At 33.2% G+C, this 26,235-nt stretch overlaps 3 protein-coding genes across 3 annotated transcripts; all 3 read left to right on the forward strand.

Annotated features, from left to right (window-relative positions):
* Positions 1-418: 418 nt before the first annotated feature.
* On the forward strand, positions 419-3,771 carry LOC112748670 (heat shock factor protein HSF24). The gene is made up of 2 exons (XM_025796910.3): positions 419-1,331; positions 2,427-3,771. The coding sequence occupies exons 1-2, from the start codon at positions 1,128-1,130 to the stop codon at positions 3,156-3,158; spliced, it is 936 nt and encodes a 311-aa protein (XP_025652695.1). The 5' UTR covers positions 419-1,127; the 3' UTR covers positions 3,159-3,771.
* Positions 3,772-17,474: 13,703 nt separating this feature from the next.
* Positions 17,475-18,837, forward strand: LOC112748675 (uncharacterized). The gene has a single exon (XM_025796915.3). It carries the CDS (start codon positions 17,780-17,782, stop codon positions 18,707-18,709), a length of 930 nt encoding a protein of 309 aa, XP_025652700.1. The 5' UTR covers positions 17,475-17,779; the 3' UTR covers positions 18,710-18,837.
* A 4,830-nt stretch (positions 18,838-23,667) lies between these two features.
* LOC112748678 (probable calcium-binding protein CML13) lies at positions 23,668-26,173 on the forward strand. The gene is made up of 7 exons (XM_025796919.3): positions 23,668-23,862; positions 24,268-24,403; positions 24,492-24,528; positions 24,622-24,649; positions 25,010-25,162; positions 25,241-25,343; positions 25,877-26,173. The coding sequence occupies exons 1-7, from the start codon at positions 23,860-23,862 to the stop codon at positions 25,939-25,941; spliced, it is 525 nt and encodes a 174-aa protein (XP_025652704.1). The 5' UTR covers positions 23,668-23,859; the 3' UTR covers positions 25,942-26,173.
* The last annotated feature ends 62 nt before the right edge of the window (positions 26,174-26,235 follow it).

Raw genomic sequence — 26,235 nt, forward strand, 5'->3', positions numbered from 1 at the left:
TAATGACTGAAGCAATGGGTTGATTTTCTACTCTTTAATTCCACTATTTTATTAAAAAAGTAAACCGCAAAGAATACTAAGCCCACGCTTCCATTCACGATTAAAAAATAAAAACACACTGCTCTCAAATCGTTAAAATATAAAACAAGAAGAAGAAAAGGAGAGGAAAGTTTTTCCACGGTGAAATATAATAGAAGCTTCGTCATGGAAAGAGCGAAAAAAATAAATAAAAAGAAGAAGAAGAAGAAAGAAGGCACAAAAAGAGAGCCCTTTCTTTGCGAGAAAAGCGTGTTGTAATTATCTAGCTTCCCCCTGTCCCAATGTTTATCTCTGACCTTCCTAGAAATGACTAAAGTAAAGTAGTCGTAACTAGTAATAATGGTGCCTATGTAAATGTGCACGTATGAATTCGGTTTCAGGCTTTTTCAGTTTCGAGTTTGGTCCACCCTCAAATTCTATCTTTCTCTCAAACAAATATTAAAAAAGGTCATTACGTAAAAATAATAATTAAAAACGGTTAAATAATTTAATAAAAATAAAATATTAATTTAAATGAGATAAATTATTAAAAATAATATTAATTACCAACAAATTATAACTCAAATATTTAACTTAAGAAAAAAAAATATTGGTTACGGAATATATTATATTTGTTTATAAAGTTAATTGTATTTCAGTGCTTCTTAAAATTTCTAGAACCCACGTCAGGTTGGGTTGGAACTTAGAATTGAAATTGTTTTGTTTGGTTCCGTGCAGTTATAAAAGAGTACAAGGCCCAAGAATCATTATTTAAGGGAAGAATATCATATCACACTTTTAATTTTCATTTTTCTTTCTTTCCCTTTGGCGTTGGGAAACGGAGTTATGGTATTTATTGTGACATTTGAAGAAGCCGCTGTTGTGGTTAAGATCCATGGATTCTGATCGTCACAGAAACTTAGTTCACTCTCGCTTCTTCCTCTCTGGATTCTATTGCTGGGATTGGGAATTCTTGACCGCTCTCCTCCTTTTTAGTTGTTCTTCTCAATAATATATTATTCTTTTTGTTTATTTCTTAGCTATTAGCTATTACTAGAGAGAGATTAGGAATAATTAAGAGTAGATTATTTGTGAGGTAGGTGAGAGAGATGTCACAGAGATCGGTGCCGGCGCCGTTCTTGACGAAGACGTATGAGTTGGTGGATGATCGTGCAACGGACGACGTGATTTCGTGGAGTGAGAGTGGCAACACTTTTGTGGTGTGGAAGCATGCCGATTTCGCTAAGGATTTGCTTCCCAATTATTTCAAGCACAACAACTTCTCCAGCTTTGTTCGCCAGCTCAACACCTATGTATGTTACCCCGGCCCCCCTTCTCTAAATTCTCATCATATTCATCTCTTTGCATGCATACATGTTTGATTAGTTGTTACACACATTCTTAACAGTCATGTTCATTAAATTCCTTGCCTTCCAATCTCTTATTTAGCAGAACCAAGATAATATGTTTTCGATTATAATCTAGAAGGTGCTGGAGCCAAAATTGGTTGTGATGTCTTCTAGAAATTGTAATGGATATGGACCCCACTCCCCTACCACACCAACTAGCCAAGGCAATAATAATCCACGATTTACACTTTGCTTCGATATTTAAAAGAAAATGAAAAAAAAAAAAGGAAAGAAAATAGATGGAATTATTTGTGTGTTGTTTGGTTGAAAAAAAATTAAATAAAAAAAGAATTTTTTTTTGTTTAGATAGGAAAAAAATTAAGATAAAAAAATTATAATAATATAAAATTATATTAATATTTTTAAATATTTTGTTTTTTTATTAATTAAACAATAAATTTGTAATTTTATCAATTTTTATCTATTTTTCTTTTCTTTTCATCCCCTCATTTCCCATAAATTCAAAAACCCCTTGGATAGTCACCAAAAAAAAAAAAACCCCTTAGATACCATATGGGTTTTCTTCTGAAAGCAAGAAAAAATAACCTAGTACGGTACAAATTCTGTCTCCGTAGTAAGAAAATAGGTATAAAAAGGACTACGTACATTTGTATATGCTTTGTGTTTTACGGGAACATTTTTTTCCACGTCTGCCTAGGTCTCTAATTTGTCTTTTAGCACCATTTCAATCTTATTGCTTAAAGAAAAAGTTATAGGTAACTAACAAAATTTTTGAACAATGTGTAAACAATGTGAATTAATAGGGTTAGAAGAGTAATTTTGATTAGTAATATTAAATTATGATGTAGTGTATTTTCATTTGATTGATAGTTGTTCATGTTATTCAAAATTTTTATTGTTTCCCTAGTACTCTCCTTGCCTAAATAGTCTTCAAATATCAATTCAATTATTTCGGCAGAATGACATAAACCGAGTCAATCAAATCATGAATGCAGTGCTCAGCTAACAAATATTTTTGGGGGTGGTTGGAATTTGTAGGGTTTTCGAAAGATTGTGCCAGACAAATGGGAATTTGCCAACGAACATTTTAAGCGAGGCCAAAAAGAACTTCTCTCGGAGATCAAACGCCGCAAGTCGGCGCACCCTGCGCCGCCGCCATCGGGGACCGAAAAATCCGGTGGCGACGGAAACTCTCTGTTGAACTCAGGCGGCGACGACATGGGATCTTCCTCCACCTCTTCACCTGATTCGAAGAACCCAGGATCTGTGGAAACAACAACAATAACAACAACAACAACTCCTCCTCCTCATCAGTGCGCGAATTTATCGAGCGAGAACGAGAAATTGAAGAAGGACAACGAGACGCTAAATTGCGAGCTGGCACGTGCGAAGCAGCAGTGCGATGAGTTGGTGGCTTTCTTGAGGGACTGCCTTAAGGTGTGTCCTGATCAGATCAACCGCATCATGAGGCAAGGAAAATGCGGGTCCACCCGTGATCCGGTGCAATCTGATGACACTCTAGTTGATGATGACGACAAACAAGTTGGTGAGGCCGCTGGACCCAGCACTTTGAAATTGTTTGGTGTTTGGTTGAAAGAGGAGAAGCCTAACAACAACCACAAGAGAGGGCGCCAAGGCCCAATGGGCTTTGATGGGCCTCCTGCAAAGGAGATGAAGAAGACTACTACTACAACTAATAGTAATAGTGTTGTTGACTTTGGTGGTTCCAATGTTAAGGTGATGATGAAGAGCAGCAAGGTCTGTAGCTGAAGCACCTTAAGCCATTGTTCGATTTATTTAGTTTGGAAAGGCATACAACAATAAAAGTATAGGTTGAAGAGGAGGCGTGACATGATGTTAGGGTGGTTTGTGTTTGGGCAAACAAGGCCTACCCTCTGCACCCTGGCGCATGTTATGGTTGTGTTATTGTTAATATAGATCTATTGTTGTACCAATATAATTACTAGTTAATATAGGTACGTGTGAAGCAGACACTAATATTCCATGTATGAACCTAGTTGTTCATTTCTGTATCCTTAAGTCTGCTTTAGGTTTTTAGGTTGGTTATATAATAAATGTTTTGACAAGTAACTCAGACTTGTCATGGCTTTCTTCAAAGAGAAAAAATACACCTAATTTGTTAGACGGCGAGAAAATATAATATATGCAAATACTTTGACACCATCACCACAAAGAATATCTGTCACAAATCTTGTTCTCCATTCTTTTATACTTATACTTATGGTGGAATCTAAGTTTCGCTCGGTCGTTATTAACGAATTTGTTGGTAGTATATTTTGAGTCAGTAGTGTCTATTAAGAATTGTTACTCGGTCAAGCTATTATTATTATTATTATGTTTGAACTTCTTTTGTTTACTAAGATATTCTTTGTTTTGGTATTTAAATTTATCAGTTTATCTTTTAACCTGTTAAAATAACCGCCTGAGTCCTTCGGCTTCAAAAGCACAACTCTTTTAAGGATGAGTATGGTTGGGGGAATATTATATTAGAGTATTCCAGAATGTTTAGATGAGAATATCTTATTTTCATATTTATTTTAAAGTTTAAAAATAGATAATTTTTATTCCTTCGAATCAAATTATCACTAATTTCATTTTCATTTTTTCTCTGATCATCTTTAATTTCAATGGAATTGAAAGTGTATAATAAAACAAAAAGATTAAAATATCCTTACTAATTTAACTCTAACCCTCTTTTTTCAGTTTTTTCCCAACTCATTAAAAAAAAAAAATAAAACTCTAGCAGAGCCCCTCCTTTATGAAAACTAAATCTTAGTGAGCTTTTTCTTCAAATTCATGGAGGCTCCACTGGCATTGGCGTCGTCTCGCCGCTGATTTGGATTTGCACGACCACCGCGCTCTTTATTCTCTCGTTTGCGTTCGTGTTCATCACACAGCTCACTTTGGTTCACCGCCATTGCATTTTCGCTGCTATCGTCGCGACTTTGTTCGGATCCTTCGCATTGTGTAGTCGCGTTTGGCCTCTCTCCTCCGTCTGAACTTGGTTGCTCGCGCGTCTCTCGCCTCCGCGTCTGTTCGAGTTGTGCTTCCTGTTCATGTCGTCTTCTTTGCTTCTCTCCCTCTTTGCGTCTCAGCAATAACCATCAAAGAGAGTGTAATTTATCTTTTGCAATCTTGTTAATCTTTTTCAAGTATAGAATCTTCTTCCGGTAAGGATTTTAAACTGTTAGCACTGTTAATTTTATTGTTAATTAGTTTATGATATTGAGTGGTTATATTAGATGCAAGATTAAATTGCTGTTAATCAAAGGTTGAATACTGAAGTTATAAAATAGAGCTGTTAATCTTATGTATGTACTTGGAATTGGAATATAATTTCAGTTTTTAATTTATTTGGAATTAGAATTATTATCTTATTTTTTTTCAATTTGTTTGGAATTGAAATGTGATTTTAGTTTCAATTCTATCATGAAAGATGTTGTACTTGGCTGCATTTATACCTAATGAATGGAGATGAAGATTTGTTAAGAGAGAATATGTATTATGTATTGATTATATAGTTGCCATATATGATTATAGTTTAGGTAAAAAGAGGGTATATCGGCTTCTTCATAACTCATGCTCTGGATTTGATGTGATTGTCAAGGTTACCATGTTTGCGTTTCTAGGTAATTTTAATTGTGATAATGTTAATTTCAATTAAAGATATTTGTTATTAGAGATATTGTTGGGTTTTTGGGCTCCCTTCTTATGTGGAGAAAAAGTCCAAATGCTAGTATCCAAACCCATGAATAATTGAAGTGGCTGAGATGAGTTAGGGTTAGATGAGAGAGAGGTCATTTTGCAAGAGAACACCAAAACACTAGAGAGAAGAGAAGAGAGAAAGTTATTTTCGCACATACACAAAGCTGTCTCTGTAAATTGGTCACCGCAGATTCGTTAACCGTTGGATCGAGCTCAAATTTGGACAGTGTGTTCTACACATCTGGTTCTTTGATTTCACCGTTCGAATCTTCAATTCGACATCTGTAGCTGGAGATATTGGCCACGCACAGTAGCTCTGTTTTTGTGGTATTTTCATCTTCTTGTTCTTGTTTTGAAAGCCTTGAAGTTTGGGTTGTTTGGCTTGTTGTATGCACGTTTTGTGCAGTAATTTGTGACTCTCTTGTACCCTATTTTTCATCATAGTGAAGCTATATCCTGATCTTGGTGACTCGTGATTTTTACTTCTCTCATTGAGGAGGTTTTCCACGTTAAAAATCTTGGTGTGTTAGCTTGTTTCTAATTTCTGGTTTATGTGATTTTTCCGCTGCTATTGGGTATTATTGTGCTTGTGTTAATACTTGTTGTGAGTGGATATTGTTGCTCCTCTGATTCTTGCAAGTAGTAAATTGTGTATTATTCCTATCAGATATTTTAATTGTGATAATGTTCTAGTAAATTTATTATTAGAGTTATTTTTTGTAAATTAAAAAAAAATTGATATTAGAGGTATTTTTGGAAATAAAAATAAATATTTTTATTTAAAAATGATTGATTATATTAAATTTATCTTGAAATATATTTATATGTAAATTTTTGTATATATTTATTAAGTTTAGTCATTAACCTTTTAATTTGAATGAGTAAGGATAATTTTGACATATTACATAATATAACTAAGAAATTTAAACTCAATCAAATAAAAATTTATTCATTCCTAGTATTATTACATAATATTCTAAAGTATTAAATTTTATAACTAAACATAAAAATTTTATATACCAAGTAATTTCATTTCTAGGCATTATATTTCTAAAAATGATATTTTTGATAATAAAAATTAATCTTTGAACCACATACACCCTAAAGATTTTGGGATAAGAATTGATTTGGGATTATAAGTGATAGTTAAAATTAGAATTAGGAGACCATATGGTAAAATAGTTAATGATAAAATTATATAAAAGAAAAATTTGCTAATTGTTAACTATAATATAATTTGACAATAAAAATAGAATTTAAATTTATTTTAAATATTAAAGATAAAATTAAATAATATTAAACGTTAGTAATAATTTTTAAAATGACAAAAATATACTTTGTTTTTTGAAATATCAAATCAATTTATCAAATGAATTTCAAAGAATAAAATAAACATGGCTTTCTTTTTAGAAAAAAATCATAAACAACTCCTGATAATTATCTTGAAAGATAATGAAGTCTTTAATAGAAAAAATATTTTTTCGGCCTCTGATCTTTATTTTTATGAGATTAATTAGCCTTTCTATTAATATTTTCTTTCTGTATTAATAGAATAACCATACATGGCATGTTAAACGGTTGATTTATTCATTAAAAACTAACTAGAATTAATAAATTCTTTTTTTTTTGTTGGAAATCTCGTTGCTTTTTAATGATAATGGTCAAGGCCGTTTAGCTTTTATTTTTATTGTTAGTGTTGACCGAGGAAGGATAGCTATTAGCTTCACTTGCTGTAACAAGTGTGTGGCGTGACCCCTGCTGCTATATATAGTAGAGAAAACTTTTCTTGTACTACACTTTCTAATACAATTCTAAAAGCATGTTATCATCTAATTTCATTTCTCTTACTGAAAATCTCATATGGTATCAAGAGCCTCAAGATCAAGTTCTTGATCATGGCTTTCCTCATTTCTACTTCATCCTCAACAAAACAACCTCTTACCCATAGCTGAGAAGCTTGATGACACTAATTTCAACACATGGCGCCATTAAGCATGGCTCACAATTTATAGTCTTTCAATGGAGACTCATCTTGATTGGGCTAATGCTCTTAACAGATTTGAACCTATGACGAAGTCTTTGCCTAAAGCAGCATCCAAAGTTGACACAACCACCAAATTTAATTCTGCAAAAGATACTTCAACAGATTTGCTTCAAGAAACTGAAGCATCCAAGATCTTGAAGAAAGATGATCTCTCCATTACCACATGGCTCATGACTTCAATGATTACATCATACAAAAAGAAGATCGTTCATTGTGCCCGCTTCTGTGATGCGTGGACTACCATCATCGCCTACTTTTCCTCAACATCCAAGACAAGAATTCAAAAATTGAAATCCTAATGTGTCAAGAAAACAAGTACAGTTCATGACTATCTCTCCAAAATTCAAAAGCTAGTTGACTCTCTTTCTGCTATTGGGTATCAATTAGATGATGATGATCATATTCAAACTATTACTGATGAACTGCCTGAGGATTATAGTGGTTACATAACTTCTATCATGTCAAGATTGGGCACTTTTTCTGTTAGTGAGGCAAAATTCTTTTTTCAAGCATATGATGATATGCTTGATATATTCAAGACTTCATCCTCATCATTTTCATGGTAAACTTTCACACAAGCTTTCTTCCCATCATCAACTAGAAGAATGGGTGCAAGACGAGGTCATGGTGGCAATAGATTCCAAACGGGTGGCAGGAGCTCATGTAAACCTCCAAGAACATACTGCCATGGCAGGGTTGGTCATGCAGCATGGAGCTGCTACTATTGCTTTGATCAACAGTTCCAACCAAACCCAGCACGTCCTACTCCTTCAACACAATTTTCTTTTTCCAATACAAGCCCTCCATCACCATCTGCCTCATTCCATCATCCACAGGCATATATGTCTATAGCATCTTCCATTGGAGACTCATACTGGTATGCTAACTCAGGAGCATCTCATCATCTCACTGCCGACCCCAACAATTTGCTCTCTCATTCTCCAAACAATCTTGATCATGAGCAACTTTTTGTAGGTAATGGTGCAGGTATTTCTATTCATAAATCTGGTTCTTCTTTTCTCATTAATAAAAAGGGTAAGTACTGTTTTCGTCCCTAAGGTCTAGGGTGAAAATCAAATTCGTTCCCGACCTTTTTTTGTTATTAAAAACATCCTTAACATTACAAAACGTTATAAAATCATCCTTTTATCCATAAACAATATTTTTTCGGACAAAATTACCCTTAAACAAAAATAAAAATTATTAAAAAAGAAAAATCACCCCACCTCACCCCACCCCACCCCTTATCCCCATCCCTCCCACCTAAATCAGAAAACAAAAAGAAAATAAACAAAAGACACATAACAAAAAAACAGAGAAACAGAGAAGAAGAAGAAAGAAAAAAAAAAGAAAGAAGAGGGAGGTGACAGCGGGAAAGAGTGTGGCCGCCACCATACTTTCGCCGTTGTATCGTGACTATAGAGAAAGAGAGATAAAACGAGAAGATGAGAGAGAGAACGAGAGAAGAGAGGAAGGTGCAGAGGTTGGAAAGATGAAGAGAGGAGAGTGGTTGGATTGATAGAAGCGTCTTTGAGTTCGTCGTCTTCAACTTCGAATCCCCCGACATGGCGGCGCTGTGATGTGTTCTGGGAAGGGAGAGGTGACGCTTGTAGTGGTTATTGGCTTTTCGACAGACGGTGATCGTGGGTGGCAGTTGGAAGGAAGAGGAAGAAGAATAGGAAAGAAGAAGGAGGGGCGCACTAAGGGCGGCGGCGGCCAGAGGTTGATTATGGCAGTAGGTTCCCGCATAGCACCGTCACTTCCTTCCTCCTCTTTCTGTTCTTCATTTTTTTTTCGAAGAATTTGAACGTCTTTTTTTTATTTTTTTAAATTTCTATCGTTGTTGATTTTGGATCTGAGATTACGGTGATGATTGTTAAATTGTTGTTAAATCTAAAATTTCTGTTAATTTATTTTGTGGATGTTGTTGCTGTTGATTTATTTTGATTTTGGTGTTACTGAAAGTGTGTTGTTGTTGCTGAATTTGTTATTGAATTTGTTGTTGAATTTAGTTGCTGTTGTTGCTTAATTTGTTTGTTAACTTGAACAAAAATTTGTTGTTAATAGAATTTGAGGAGAGAGAAAATGGGGGTTGATGTAGAGAGAGAAAGGTAGGTGAAGGAAGAAGCTTAGGTTGGGAGTTTGAGTTTATTAGGTTGTTGGGGAGAAAACAAAGTTTGGGTCTTTGATTGGAGGAAGAAATGGGTTGGGAGGATTGATGGAGAAAGAGAGGGATAATGAAGCCGCTGCAAATGGGTTAGGAGGATGATGAACAAAGTTAATTTATTTTATAATTTATTTTTTAAAAGGGTATATTTATCTTTTTAGAACAAAAAGAATGATTTTAAAGTGTTTTTAAACGTTGAAGATGATTTTAATAAGAAAAAAAGGTCGGGGATGATTTTGATTTTCACCCCAGACCTTAAGGATAAAAACAGTACTTAACCCTTAATAAAAACAACAATCTTGGTTTCAAATTGATAAATTTATTATATGTTTCAACAATCACACAAAACTTACTCGGTGTTTTGAAATTTGCTTAAGAAAATGGTATTTTCTTTGAATTTTGGCCTTATCATTGTACCATTCATGATCAGGTAACTCGGTCCCCTCTTCTTCAGGGAATCACTAAGAATGGCATCTATACATTTGATGATCTTTATGTACCAAAATCAGTTATTTTATCTAAACACCAATTACATAATAACTCTTATACTACTGTTACAAATTTTCTTTCTTCTATAAATTTTCATTGTAATTCAAACAATTCTAAGCATAATTTTAGGAATCATAATGCTGCTTTAATAGCAACTTATTTGTGTTCGTGATGTAAAAATTTGGCACAAATAATTGGCCACACTTCAATAAATAATCTCTTTCATGTTCTTAAACAATGTGATATTGCTTTACCTACAAAACTGCCTCATTCTAAAATTTGTGAAATCTGCTCAATTTCTAAGATTTATGCTTTATCTTTCAATGATTCTAATACTACATATAATTATCCTCTAGAGTTAATCTTTGCTAACATATGGGGACCATCCCCTATTGTATCTAGAAATGGTATGAAATATTACATTAGTTTTGTAGACACATGTACTAAATATACATATATTTACTTGCTGACTAATAAGCCTCAAGCTTTTAATGCCCTTCAGAACTTTAAAAATCAAATAGAGATTATGACTAGACATAAATTAAAATTGTTGTGAACAGATAATGAAAGAGAATTTGTATCTGCTGCCTTTATTACCTTTCTAACTGATAATGGTATTAGACATAGACTCTCATATCCATATATACATCAACAGTAGGAAAGTGTAGAGAAAAGGCATAGGAGTGTAGTTGAGATTGGCCTTTCATTATTGGCAACAACATCTATTCCCATCCAATTTTGGGAAGATATTTTTGTTACTGCTGTTCATATAATGAATAGACTACCCACTGTTGTTCTTGATTTTATGTCACCATTTAAAAAAATGCATAATCAAAAACCAGATTATAGTACTTTAAAGGTGTTTGGGTGCACTTGTTTTCCATTTCTTTGACCATACAATAAGCATAAACTTGAATATCGCTCTCAGAAATGTTTGTTTTTAGGCAATAACACTAAATTTTATGGATATAAATGTATGAGTAAGTTTGGAAAAGTTTATATGTCTCGCCATGTTGTCTTTGATGTGTTGAGTTTTTCTTATCATGATTTGTTTCAAAATTCTTTTACTCACATGACCAACACTGAATTTGTTCCTAGCTATATTACTGATGCTTATTACAGCTTACCCTCCACATCAAAGTCATCAAATACTACCATGACAAGTAACTCGTTCTCAAATTAAACTCAAACTGGTGGAACAAATACAAACTTGCAATCACCTACAACTACTAGTTTGTTGGACACTGTATTTCCCCTAATCCAGTTTTAGAGACTAATGTCTCTATGCATAGTGAGGCCACTGGTCAGGGACTTGATCCCCCTCCAAGTCAGGTTCCTCATCCAACCACCAATACACACAATATGATAACATGATCAAAGGCGGGTATACACAAGCCAAAGGCCTATATTTCCCATATTGATATTGATCTTAAGCAACAAGTACCTAAAACTGCTGCTCAAGCTATCCAAACCCCTCACTGGAAGGAGGCTATGGATGCTGAGCTTAAAGTACTAAGGCAATGCAATACTTGGTATCTTGTGACTCCCTCACTGAATGCTACTATAGTAGGGAGCAAGTGGGTTTTTGCCATTAAACGAAATACTAATGGTAAGGTTGTTCGTTATAAAGCTCATCTTGTTGCCAACTGTTTTTATCAAACCGAAGGCATAAACTATGCGCAGATATATAGTCCTGTGATAAGACCTTCTTCTGTTTGTATTGTGCTTACTCTAGCCATCACACAAGGATGGGTTCTACGTCAGTTTGATTTTTTAATCATGCTTTTTTAAATGGAATTTTGATGGAACAAGTTTTTATGATTCAACCACAAGACTATGAGGACAACAATACTAACTTGGTATGCAAGCTGAATAGGGCCCTGTATAGCCTGAAACAGGCACCACGAGCATGGTACTTGACTTTGAAAGAAACATTGACAAATTTTGGGTTTGAGAGAACTCGATTTGATATTTTCCTTTTTGTAAGGAAAAGTACAAAATCAGTCACATACATGTTAGTATATGTCGATGACATTGTTGTCCCTGGCAATGATGCTAATGAAATTGATCTATTACTTAAGCAACTCAATACAGTTTTCCCTCTTAAAGATCTTAGTAATTTAATTTTTTTTCTTGGAATAGAATTCTCTTATTTGCAGGGAGGACATGTACACCTATCTCAAAGGAAATATGCAATGCAAATTTTTCGAAAGGCCAACATGGAAACGGCAAATGTCTTGCCTACTCCTATGGTTGGGAATTTGAAATTCTATACAAATGATTCTGAATCTTGCTCTGATATGAAGCTTTATCGTTCTATAGTAGGGACTCTCCAATATTTGACTATGACACGACCTGATCTTGCATTTTCTGTGAATAGAATTTTACAGTTTATGCACAACCTCACTCTTAATCACTGGAAAGCAGTGAAGAGGATCTTGCATTATTTGAAAACGATGGTAAGTGATGGAATTATCTTTTCAAAGTGTTCTGATTTTAGACTCTTGGGTTTTGCTGATGCAAATTGGGCAAGTGATCTCGATGGTCGGCGGTTTGTCACTGGCTACTGTATATATCTAGGGAATCTAATTTCTTGGAAGTGCCATAAACAATCGAAAGTCAGCCATAGCAGCATAGAGGCTGAGCATCGTGCGTTGGCTGCCGTGTAGTCTGAACTTGTATCACTGCAACAGCTTAGTGAACTTGGTGTGTCTCAAAAGATTGCTCCAACAATTTACTGTGACAACCAGAATGCGTGTATGCTTGCAGCCAATCCAGTTCTCTATAGTCATTGCAAGCATCTGGAATTAGACTTGCATTCATTGAGAGAAATGGTTAATAAGAAGGAACTGTATATAGTTAATATTCCTGCACTTGACCAAATTGTAGATGTGTTAACAAAACCATTATCTTCTAGGTTGCTTGAATTTTTCAAAGGCAAACTTAGGGTCAGTAATTCACTCCCCCAAAGTTTGAGAGCGGGTGTTAATGTTATAACTGATAGAGGATAGCTATTAGCTTCACTTGCTGTAACAAGTGTGTGGCGTGACCCCTGCTGCTATGTAGCAGAGAAAACTCTCTTTATAGCTACACTTGCTAATACAATTCTAAAAGTATTTATCATTTAATTTTATTTCTCTTACTGAAAATTTCATATTTATTTTTTATTACTTTTTTTTAAATACAATAACAAAGCCTTGTCCCACTTGGTGGGATCGGCTGCATGAATCAAACGACGCTATTGTGCTCTGTCATGTATCATGTCTACAGAGAGACTGTTACATGTAGATCTTGTTTGACCACCTCATGGATGGTCTTCTTAGGTTTTCCTCTGCCTTTCGCCCCTTGTCCATCTTTCATCTCATCCACCCTCCTGACTGGGTGTTCTATCGGTCTTCTTCTCACATGTCCAAATCACTTGAGACGCGATTCAACCATCTTTTTCACAATGGGTGCTACTCCAACTCTCTCCCTTATATCTTCGTTCCTTATTTTATCCAATCGCGTATGACCACTCATCCATCTCAGCATCTTCATCTCTGCCACACTTAGCTTATGTTCGTGCTCCCCTTTGGCCGCCCAACACTCCGTACCATAAAGTATAGCCGGTCTTATAGCGGTGTGATAGAATTTACCTTTAAGTTTTAAAGGCACTTTTTTGTCGCATATAAAATCAGATGTATTCCGCCATTTTGACCAACTTGCTTGGATCCTATGATTTACATCCTGTTCAATCTCTCCATTATCCTGTATGATGCACCCAAGATACTTAAAACTTTTAACTTTTCGTATGATGTTTTCTCCAATCTTCACCTCTATATTAGGGTTTTCCCTTCTCAAACTATACTTACATTCCATATATTCCATCTTGCTACAGCTTATGCGCAGACCATACACTTCTAGAGCTTCTCTCCATAAGTCCAACTTCTTATTTAGGTCTTCCCTTGACTCTCCCATAAGGATGATATCATCGGCAAAAAGCATGCACCATGGCACAGGCTCTTGGATGTGCTCTGTGAGTCTTCCAAGACTAATGTGAAAATGTATGGACTTAAGGATGATCCCTGGTGTAATCCTATACCAGTAGAAAATTTCTCTGTCACACCACCTTGAGTCTTCACACTAGTTGTGACCACATCATACATGTCTTTAATTGCACGAATATATATGATCTTTACTCTCTTGTTTTCTAAAACCTTCCATAAGACCTCCCTTGGCACCCTATCATATGCTTTCTCCAAATCAATAAACACCATATGTAGATCCCTTTTATTACTACGATACCTCTCCATCATCCTTCTTAATAGGTATATCGCTTCAGTGGTAGATCTGCCTGGCATAAATCTAAATTGGTTCTCTGTTACTTGTGTCTCTTTTCTCAATCTCCATTCTGTCACCCTTTCCCATAACTTCATGGTATGACTCATGAGTTTGATCCCTCTATAGTTTCCGCAACTTTATATATCCCCCTTATTCTTGTAGTTAGGTACCAAGGTGCTCTTTCTCCACTCATCAGGCATCTTTTTTGACCTTAAAATCTCATTAAAAAGCTTGGTTAACCAGTTGATGCCTTTTCCTCCAAGGCCCTTCCAAACCTCAATCGGGATATTATCAGGTCCTACTGCCCTGCCATTTTTCATCTGCTTTAGAGCCTCTTTTACTTCGAAGTCTCGAATCCTTCGATAGTAGTCAAAGTTTTGATCTTCTTTCCTTGTGCATAACCGACCAAGGCTCGGAAGAGTCTTCTGTCCCTCATTAAATAACTCGTAGAAGTAGCTCTTTCACCTTTCATTAATCTTCTCCTCTTGAGCCAGCACCTCTCCATCCTTATCCTTTATGCACTTAACCTGATCCAAATCTCTCGTTCTTCTTTCACGGCTCTTTGTGATTCTATATATACATTTTTCTGCTTCTTTCGTGCCCAAAGACTGGTAGAGACCCTCATATGCTCTTGTTCTTGCTTTACTTACAGCCACTTTTATCTATTTCTTAGCCGCCTTATATTTTTCCCAGTTATCTGCATTGCGCCATAAAGACCACTCTTTAAAGCACTCCCTTTTTATCTTTATGTTTTCTTGTACACTCGCATTCCACCACTAGGACTCCTTGTCTCTTGGTCCTATTCCTTTAGATTCACCAAAGCTTTCTTTTGCTTTTCTTCGAATAACTTCTGCCATCTCCTTCCACATCTCTTCCGCACTTCCATTCCCATCCCACTTTGCCTCTTCTCATACCCGTCTTAGGAAGCTTCTTTGTTCCTCACCTTTCATCCGCCACCACCTCGTCTTTGGGTTCTTCGTATGATGTCTTTTCCTCAACTTTTGCTCAATGTGAAAATCCATGACGAGCACCCTGTGTTGTGTTGTCAAACTCTCTCTTGGGATAATTTTACAATTAATGCAAAATTTTTGGTCGACTCTCCTCAACAAGAAAAAAGTCGATTTGAGAGCTTGTCATGCCACTTTTATAGGTTATAAGATGTTCGTCTCTCTTTTTAAAACATGTATTTGCGATGAGAAGATCAAAGGTTGAGGAAAAGTCCAAAATAGTTTTACCATCGGCATTGATCACCACGAAACCATAGCCTCCGTGAATACTCCCATACCCAGTCACTTCTCTCCCAACATGGCCATTTAAATCTCCTCTTAAGAAAATCTTATCTCCCGAAGTCTTGAACCACACTCTCTAGATCCTCCCAAAACCTTATCTTGTGTTGTTCGTCCGAACCCACTTGCAGTGCATAGGCGCTAATCATATGGAAAGCACCTCCCTCCACCACAAGTTTGATAGAGATGATACGATCTTCCACCCTCTTGACATCCACTACGTCCTTCTTCCACTGCTTATCCACAATAATTCCAACCCTATTCCTATTCTTCACCTTTCCTGTATACCAAAGTTTGAAACCAGAAGTATCCAACTCCCTAGCCTTCGCACCAACTCATTTTGCTTCTTGTAGGCACATAATGTTAATCTTCCTCCTTATCATGGTGTCCACCACCTCTATGGACTTTCCTGTTAGAGTGCCTATGTTCCATGTCCCAAATCTTAACCTTCTGTCACTCCGACCTTTACCTTTTACTTTGTGAACTAGCTTATTTACCCTCGTCTGTTCACAAAAACGCGAGAACCCTTGCTCATTTAATACTACATCCGGGCACCGATGCAGCGGCTCTTGCTCATTTGACATCGTACTCGAGCCATACAGCGTGTTGCTTCCGGGCAACGACCTAGCTTTAGCGCAATAATGTCTTTGATTCATGTCATGGAGATTCGACTATATTTTTATGTTGGTTGTCGAAAACCTAACACAACCCTCCTCCTTTATCCGGGCTTGGAACCGGCTATGTATCGCAAGTGTAACATAGGCGGAGTTTATTACTTTTTTTTAAATATATTAATTAAATTTATTGTGTAAAACTAAGAAATCTTAATGATTTTTAAATTGTTTTTATTTATAAAAATAAAATAGAGGATATATTAGTGATTAACATGTTACATAAATATGTTTTAAAGAGAGATTATGGATAAAATGACTAACTAGTCTCACAAAATTAAATATCAAAAACAAAAAATGATATATTTTTTTTTGTTCGAAAATTTCATAATCCTTTAAAAAAATTATCAAGAGTCGAGTTGAGTATTATTATTATTATTATTAGTGTGGTTAAAAGCCCAGCAACCAAGTGGAAAATTAAGTCACCAAAAAAAAACCAAGTGAAAAATTAAATAGATATTGATAGTCTAATACTATGCAGCATAAGATAGTCCTTTAAATTCACCTATTGTCGGTCAACAAAAAAAATTCACCTATTGTCTTTTCTATATATTTGTACAGAATTAAGTAATTAACACCTCAATTTCTATTTTCGTCTTATTACCTCTACGTTTTTTTTGGTCATTATACTATTCACACACTGACATTTTGAAGTTTTTAAATCTCATTCCAATCTTAGTTGAGATTTGAATCAAGTGCAGCTTGTTTAAGAGTAATCTCATTAACCACTTAGTCTAAGTATAGGCTTATTACCTCTACTTTTTTTTTGGCAATTCAGTCTACTAAGTATAGATTAGAGTTAAAAAGTTTTTTTGGGGACATATATTAGATAAGTTTGCTGTCCTTTTTTGTATGGGTCAGGAAATTGGGTTGCCTGTTACCCAAAAAGATAAAAAGCCCGAACAATAATAAAATGAGCTCATGTTCTCCCCGGCAATGATTGCATACAGTGATAAGTGTGCTGCACCTCTTCTAATAAAAAGTAAAAACATTTGGTTCGGAACAATACTATCTCTTAATTGGAAGAGTAGCTGAAAATAAGTATGATAATGATTCTAGTACTTTCTAGATACACATATTAAGGTCATTGCAGTACAAAGAAGTACATGAATGCAACATTCTCTGGTTCAGTCTGTCACCCTTTATCTCCATCATCACCACCAACTTCACCCTATCCAAAATTAACTTTCTTGCTGTGGGGTTAACAAAGAAAGTTGAAAAGTCGCTGTGCATGTTGTTAAATTGTTAAATGTTAATCGTAACATGATACCCCATCAAGTGCTCCAAGTGGGGAACATGACATGTTACACAAAACACAATTAGTGTCATTGGACCCCATTCCCACAACAACAATACTCTTTTGTTCCATTTTCAGGCACGCTTCATCCTCCCACCCTTTTTAATCCTTCCTTCACCATGTAATAATAATAATTAGTATTTTATTTTATTTTTATTTCCTCCTTTTTCACCATGAACGTGCCATCATCACTCCACCTTACAGAATCATTCCTTCTACCGTTTTCTCTCTTTTAATTTTTTAGCAGCACTGCCACATTCTCAGTCAGCGCTAATTTGATTGTGTCACACTCACATGCATTACTACAAGAAGCAGAAGAATCAGTCTTCATTCTTTTCAAACTTTCTCAACTATTAACACAACACACAATCTCTCTTCCTTGATGTGACAGATGAAGAAATCTGGAATTCCCCTGACTCTGATGATATTATTGTCCTTGGCGTGGTGTGATGGTGAGATAATAAGATCGGTTCATGTTCTTGACCTGATGATAAGAGACTACACGTTCAAGTCAGTGGACAAGAACTTCAAGACAGGGACAGCAGAGTCAGTGAAGTTACCTTCAAAGCTAGCAGGGATCAGTGTTGACACAGTAAGGTTCAGATGTGGAAGCTTAACAAGGTACGGTGCTGAACTAAAGGAGTTTCATCTCAATGTTGGTGTAACCGTTCATCCATGTATTGAGAGGGTCATGTTGATAAGACAAAATATGGGCTCTAATTGGTCTTCTATATATTATTCTAACTATGATCTATCTGGCTACCAGCTTGTTTCTCCAATTCTCGGACTCTTAGCTTACAATGCCGATCAAGATTCCAATTCTTCAAACTCAAGCATCAACCCTTTTCAACTTGGAATTGTGTCTGGTGATAAACCTCTCACTATTGATTTCACCAATGCTACAAAACTGAATGAGGGGACGCCCTTGTGTGCTAGTTTTGAAGGAGACGGGAGAATGACGGTGGCCAAAGCCAGCGAATATTCACCGTTTGTTTGCGTTGCCAAGAGGAATGGGCATTTTGGGATGGTGGTTGTGGATTCTGAAGTGGATGAGTATAATAAGAAGCCCATAGCTCAGTGGAAAGTGGCGGTTGGAAGCACAATTGGTGCTGCATTAGGTGCTTTCCTTCTTGGGTTGCTCCTGGTGGCGATGCTTGTGAGGGTGAAGAAGAGATCAAGAATGGTGGAGATGGAAAGAAGGGCCTATGAAGAAGAAGCTCTTCAGGTTTCAATGGTTGGTCATGTCAGAGCTCCTACTGCTTCTGGAACAAGAACCACGCCCACGCTTGAGCATGAGTATATAAATTCTCATCTTAATTAAGCATTGTTGCTGCTCAATACTTTGATCAATCGAATCATTTTTGTAACATTAAATACTACATTTGTATAATTAGTTTCAATTACAACAGTGCTTTGCTGCCTATGTTATTCATTCATAATTCTTTCTTCTTTCTCTCTCTCTATCTCTCTTCCACCTAATTAGTTACTAATTAATTAATACCATGCTGTACATTAAGCAAGAGTTGCTTGAAAGTCACGGACAGGAGGCAGAGGCATGATGATGTTGTTCAAAATCATCAAAAAGTCAAAAAGAATTGAAGCTAATCTATAATAAAGCCTGTTATCATGGAACCACCATCATGATTCCTTAAGCACATTCACACCTCCAACACTTGATTTGACTTTTCACTTACAACTCTGACCAAATCTACAATTTTTTTTTTGAGATAGATTAGACAGCTCTTAATATTAGACATTACTTATGTATTATACACCCACACAACACACTCACAACACACTATGTAAGTTCATTTAAGGATTCATTTTTTTTTTCATAAGACTAGACTCGGATCCAGAAAATTTTAAAAGTGGAGACAAAAATATATACATTAAAATAAAATTTGTTAAATATTATTAATTATATGGAGATATAAAAATTAAAAAAGTTAGTGAACACTTTTATTTTTAAAATACTATTTATTATATATAATTTATAAAAAAATATTTTTTTATTTCTAAAACTTGAACTTAAAACATTTTAATTAAATTATAGAAAATTTGTTATCCTAACTAATTTTTTATACACATTTAATAATAAAAAACTGAGTAAATTAGCACATTAACGACTAATGGTACACTAGTATTTATAATTTAAAACTAAAATTATATATAAATACTAGAAAAATTAAATTTGTATATAAAAAGTATGTTTATATAAAATAATAAAAACATAATTTACCATTTTTTTCTTTCTTTCTTTTTAAAATAATTAAATTTGTTATATATTTTTTAAGGGTAAAAAACACATATAAGCCAATGGCTGACTAAAATTACACAAATCAGCCAAAATGAAAACTGCTTCATGAATTCACCAATACACGTTTATATGTAGTTCGAACCAGCTAAATTCGAACTCCATTTCTACATGGGTTCGAATTATACACAAACACACGCACACACTAATTCGAACTAGCTGGGTTCGAATTACACACACAGTAATTCCTACACCCACGCACGCGTTTCCAAGTAATTCGAATTTGACTGATTCGAATTATTCATGGTATAATTCGAATTATGCTGTTAAAAAATTAATAATTTATTAAAAGAATTTTATTAAAAAATTAATAATTTAAAAATTAAAAATATATATATTTCATTTTATACATTAAAAAAAAAGCTAACAAAATATTTAATTACGAGATTTCTTTAAAATATTTGTGATCTATCAATTCGAATTCCATACAATAATATTTTGTCCATTTTTAATAACTCATGAATATTTTTTAATAATTTTTTAATAAATTTATTTAAATTATACTACAAAAAAATATTTTATCCTATGCAAAATAATTTAAAAAAAATGGCTTAAAAAATGTTAGGAGTACTATAAAAATTTGTAATGTTCTAATAACTTAGGTAAATACATGCATGTACTCAAATTTTAAATAAAATACTCTACATAGTCAATAATAATTTAGAAATGAAAGAAAATATTTTATTTCATATAAAACAATTAAAAAATATATTTTATTCTAATACAAAATAATTTTAAAAAAATGGCTTAAAAGATGTTATGAGTACTATAAAGTTTGTAATATTCTAGTGATTTAGGTAAATATATGATAAAAATATTTTTTCTTTAACTTCTAAATTATTATTGACTATATAGAGTATTTCTTTAATGTCCTAAGTCAGTAGGATATTACAAACTTTTATAGTACTCCTAAATTATATGGTGATTCGAATTATACTCTACATAAAAATTTAGAAGAGAAAATTTTTATAAAATAAGTTTAGAAGAGAAAATAGTACATTTATTTTAGAGAAAAAAAACTCACGAGAAGACACCTCACCTTCATTAGTTGGGGATAAAACTCAGTTTTAGTATATTAAATAGATAAGTAGATAGAATTTTAATAATGATACACGAAAAATAGTTTATATACGGGTTTTAAGTTATTATTATTACTATTATTATTATTATTATTATTATTGGATAATGAATAAGAATTAGAATTATATCAATATTTTTAAAATTAATATAATTTAAATAACTAACAATATTTAAAATCAATGTGCGTTATTAATATCATAAGATTTGATCATTTTATGATTAGAATCAAATATTCTTATCATTATTACCATGACTAATGCAATTATCATATCATTATCATATATTATTATTATTATTATTATTATTATTATGATTAAAAGTATTTTCAATTGATAATTGATAAGTAGTTTAATAATGCATTAAATATTGATTTGATATAATTACAATGAAGATATGTTCTTAAATTAGTATAATTATGTATAATTTATTAAATATTAATTATAATATAATTATAATAAAGATATTTTTTATAAAATAATTTAGAGTAGATAATAGTATATTCATTTTGGAGGGAAAATGGAGTCACGATGGATCGACACCTCACCTTCATTAGTTGGGAGAAAACCCAGTTTTAGTATATTAAGTAGATACTGTATATAATAAAAAATTACCGTAATAATAAGTAATTTACATATTTATTTTTGTTTTACTAAAGTCTATATATAGTGTTTTTCTGTGGTACATGAATATAAATTTGAGAATCAACTCATAATTTTATATTTATATTTTTTTACTACTTCATAGAATAAGAATGTATTTTTCATTTTTTTATCGAAATTAATCCTTTTAAGGTACAATTTATAATTTTTTATAATATTTTTCATATACTCATTCTATTATACTATTTTTTTGATAATTTATTAATTGTTGTTACTCTAAGTTATTCTTATCGTCTAAATATTCCAGTTCGATTGTCTTTTGCCACAATCGTTTACAATGCATCACATCCATGAAATACCTCATCGAGTTGTCTTTACTGATTCGGGTTCCAACTACATGGATGTAAGCGTTCAAAGAAGGGGCAATAATCTCTACTTTACCGAAGGATGGTTGGATCTACTCACCTATTGAACGCTTCGGTAAGGTGAGTAGATCCAACCATCCTTCGATAAAGTAGAGATTATTACCCCTTCTTTGAACGCTTACATCCATGTAGTTGGAATCCGAATCAGTGAAGATAACTCGATGAGGTATTTCTTGAATGTGATGCATTGTAAACGATTGTGACAAAAGACAATCGAACTGGAATATTAGATGATAAGAATAACTTAGAGTAACAACAATTAATAAATTATCAAAAGAATAATATAATAGAATGAGTATATGAAAAACATTATAAAAAATTAGAAATTGTACCTTAAAAGAATCAACTTCCATAAAAAACGAATAATACATTCTTATTCTATAAAGTAGTAAAAAAATATATAAAATTATGAGTTGATGACTCTCAAATTTAGATTCATATACTACAAAAAAACACTATATATAGACTTTAGTAAAACAAAAATAAATATGTAAATTATTTATTATTAAGGTAATTTTTTATTATATACAGTATTTTTGCATCATATATTAATTTTGTTAAAATTATATAATTTTATCATATCATAATTTGAATTATTATCTTCTATCATGATTAGAGAAATCTCGGACAATAAATAAGAATATTATACCTAATATACACAGATTGAAATAGAAAGGGGATAGAGATATATTATCATGGACGGTATAATAACTAAAAATATTTGAAATAAATATCATAAGAAGATAGAATTATAACGGGTTAAAGTAATAAAAAATTAACTTGTAGAATTATTATATGCTAATGTTAAAAATAATTTTACGTAACCCTATTATAATTTTTACGATTATCAGTGATAAATTATTATAATTTTAAGATGTTTACTTTAGCCACGTGATAATTTTAATTTTATTATTACAATTTATTATTATTATTATTATTATTATTATTATTATTATTATTATTATTGAATAATGAATAAAAATTAAAATTATATCAATATTTTTATAATTAATATAATTAAAATAACTAAAAATATATAAAATCAATGTGCGTTATTAATGATATAAGATTTGATCATTTTATGATTAGAATCAAATATTATTATCATGATTACCACTATCGGTGCCAATATCATATTATTATTATTATTATTATTATTATTAAAACGATTAAAAGTATTTTTAATTGATAATTGAAAAGTAGTTTAATAGTGCATTAAATATTGATTTGATATAATAATAATGAAGATATGTTCCTAAATTGGTATAATTATAATAAAGATATTTTTTATAAAATAATTTAGAATAGATGAAAAATTTCATGCATTTTGGAAGAAAAACAGATTCACGAGGGATTGACACGTCACCTGTATTAGCTAGGGAAAAACCCGATTTTAGTATATTAAGTAGATAGAGAATTTAAAATTTACCTTTTGATGAAGAGAAGATGACCACTAGACAAGAAATAGAAAAAGAAGGTTAAAAATATGAAACTAAGAAAATAGTTTAAGAGAATAAATGAGTGACGACTGAGATTAAAAACAGAAGAAGCCTAAATTTAATTAGGTTAACTAATAGTCAAAATCATAAAAAGATAAAAATGGGCTTAGACTTTTAATAATTACGCTTAGTTTATTTGTAGTGGGATCATTTAAAATGGGGATATATATATATTGGTTTAAAAATATCAAATGACACTGGGGCAAGTGTCCCCCATTCATAAGCATGGGTCCGTGCCTGACTAGACTTGAATCCGGGTACAGCTTCTTGTGAGGCAGCATATTCTGCCACTAGATAAAAAAACATTCCTTTTTGGTATTCTGGGCCTGTGTAGGAAGTTATTGGGCTTTAATTGAATAAGAATTGTTGGGATGGCCCAAGCTAAAATAGTGTGGGTCCTAACTGGGTTTTCTTAAACGCGCATCATTGATCCTCCTCTCTGGTCTGAATTCCAAGGAAGAAGATCCTCAGACCTTGTTTCAACTTTCAATTGTGCGCGTGATCTTCTTGTGTTTGACGTTGTTGCTGCTGTTGCTGCATTATCTCGCACAAATATGGTGCGTTCTCTCCCTGCTTCTCTCTTCTCACTCTCTTGCTGTTTCGTTTCATAATAAATCCCTACCCCTATCTTTGATCAATTTTCAATTTTGATTTCACTTGATCACTAGCTGTTCAATTTGATAACTTGCTGTTAATGTAATACATACACTAACCCATTGTTCTTCTCTATGAATTTTCTCAATCAAATCTAAATTTCTCACTCCCCCCGCCCTAATTGCTCCTCTTTCCCGTTTTGTTTACTTTAATCCTTTGAGCGAGAGACACCGCGAGTACAACATAGGTTGTTCAACACAGAATTTAGCTATGCTTTCGATCATTGATCATTGTTTATTGGTAAAGGAATAGCATGCTGCCTCCTAGACAATAACTCTTCTTTTGGTATGCACCTTTTGTTTTTCCAGTCAGCTATATATAGAGGGGAATCGTATAGAGGGGAATCCAGGAAGCACAGCAAATCGAGAGGACGCCATCATTTGACCCAGCAGAAAAAGCAGGAGATTAAGGAAGCTTTTGAATTATTTGACACTGATGGCTCAGGTTTTCTGCATTCTATCATCAAAATAGTAACGACTATACTTTAATGTATATTTTAAAATGCTAATATTTATATTTTGATGATTTATAGGTACTATTGATGCCAAGGAGCTGAATGTTGCCATGAGGTATGTTTTATTGTTTTATCTTTCACAAGATTGATATTTTAAGTATTACTTCTTGGCTATGTAGTCTTCATAACAAAATATCATCTTTTTCAGGGCCCTAGGGTTCGAGATGACAGAAGAGGTATTATTACCTATATGTTCAATTCTCTCTACCTTACTTATGGTTGAATGGAGTTTCCTAAGAGAAACTGGTTCCATTATGTTGTTTTTGTCTAGTTAAAGAATTATTGTTCTTTGTGTGATGAAGAAGGGAGATGAAGTTATCTTCTCCTATTCTCCTCTTATTTAGTCATATTGAACATTTATATGTGATTATTACTCCTTATTCCAAGCTAGGGAGTCAATTACCTGAAATGGATTCAAAATTTACTATAGCAGAATAGCACTGGTTTGTTTATGGTGCTGTATGAGATATCATCTTGTCATTCTTTTTGTTAGAAGTCTGTTTGTCTCGCTTACAGATAGTACATTGTTATTCCAGCAAATAAATCAAATGATAGCAGATGTGGACAAGGATGGTAGTGGTGCAATTGACTATGAAGAGTTTGAGTACATGATGACGGCCAAAATAGGAGAAAGGGACACTAAGGAAGAGCTCATGAAAGCTTTTCAGATTATTGATCAAGATAAAAATGTAAGTGTTTTTACTTTTGTACATCGTTTCTGCATCATCTTCTTGATTCTCATTGCCTGGGCTTTGGGGCAAGTGCAGGGAAAGATATCTGTATCAGACATCAAGCGCATTGCGAAAGAGCTAGGTGAAAGATTCACTGACAGAGAGATCCAGGACATGGTTGAGGCGGCAGACATAGATGGTAAGTTAATCATATTCTGTCCAAATCTATGTTCTAAGTTCTAACATGAAATTTTTTTGCCTATACTCCTCTATGTCTGAAAAGTTTGTGTGACAAATTTTGCAATGACTTAGATTCCAATTAAGGTTTTCTGTGATAATAATGTATGAAACTGGGCCTGCCATCATAGTTAATAACACATGCATGGCACATCATAGTTATAATTTTGCAGAGGTTAAGATTGGCTAGTCCCTTGACTGACTTTCAATTTTGATTTTATGAATTATTGGCCCTAATGTTGGATTGTTATCTTTTAAGGAAATTTCAAACTGTTTTCTAATTCCTTTTTAGATTGAATTTAATGATTAATGCTAACTATTTGTTAGATATGTCATGGTTTTAATCATGAACACTTGGTTGATGGCTTGATTGGTTTCCTTGTAAAAAGTTACTAACAAGAATATTTGAACATATTAAAAGTTCATCGAACGCAAATGCAGTAATATACTTGTAATTGATATTTTATTTTATTTTTTTGGTTTTAAAATGTGCAGATGATGGAGAGGTTAATGCGGAGGAGTTCATAAGGATGATGAACAGAACCAACTACCATCACTAATCATATAGGAGTATTAGTTTGTGTGTCCTATTGTGAAAATCGTATGAATGACTCGAATCGTTTGTGTATTACCGACAAATAACATAGCTTTATGTCCGCTATTTCTTTTTGTTGTAGTTTATTTATTTGAATTATTCTTAAATCTAAATGATATTTCTTAATTTTAAGGATATCACATTCACATTGTCATTTTTTAATTCTGATATTGAAAAAAATGATGTGTTATCCACCATTATTAGGTTTTGAGTGATATTCACCGCTGTTAACAGATCAGAAGGTCCGATTTAGTCAACA

This window comes from Arachis hypogaea, chromosome 15 (assembly GCF_003086295.3).
Source record: "Arachis hypogaea cultivar Tifrunner chromosome 15, arahy.Tifrunner.gnm2.J5K5, whole genome shotgun sequence".
NCBI lineage: Eukaryota > Viridiplantae > Streptophyta > Magnoliopsida > Fabales > Fabaceae > Arachis > Arachis hypogaea.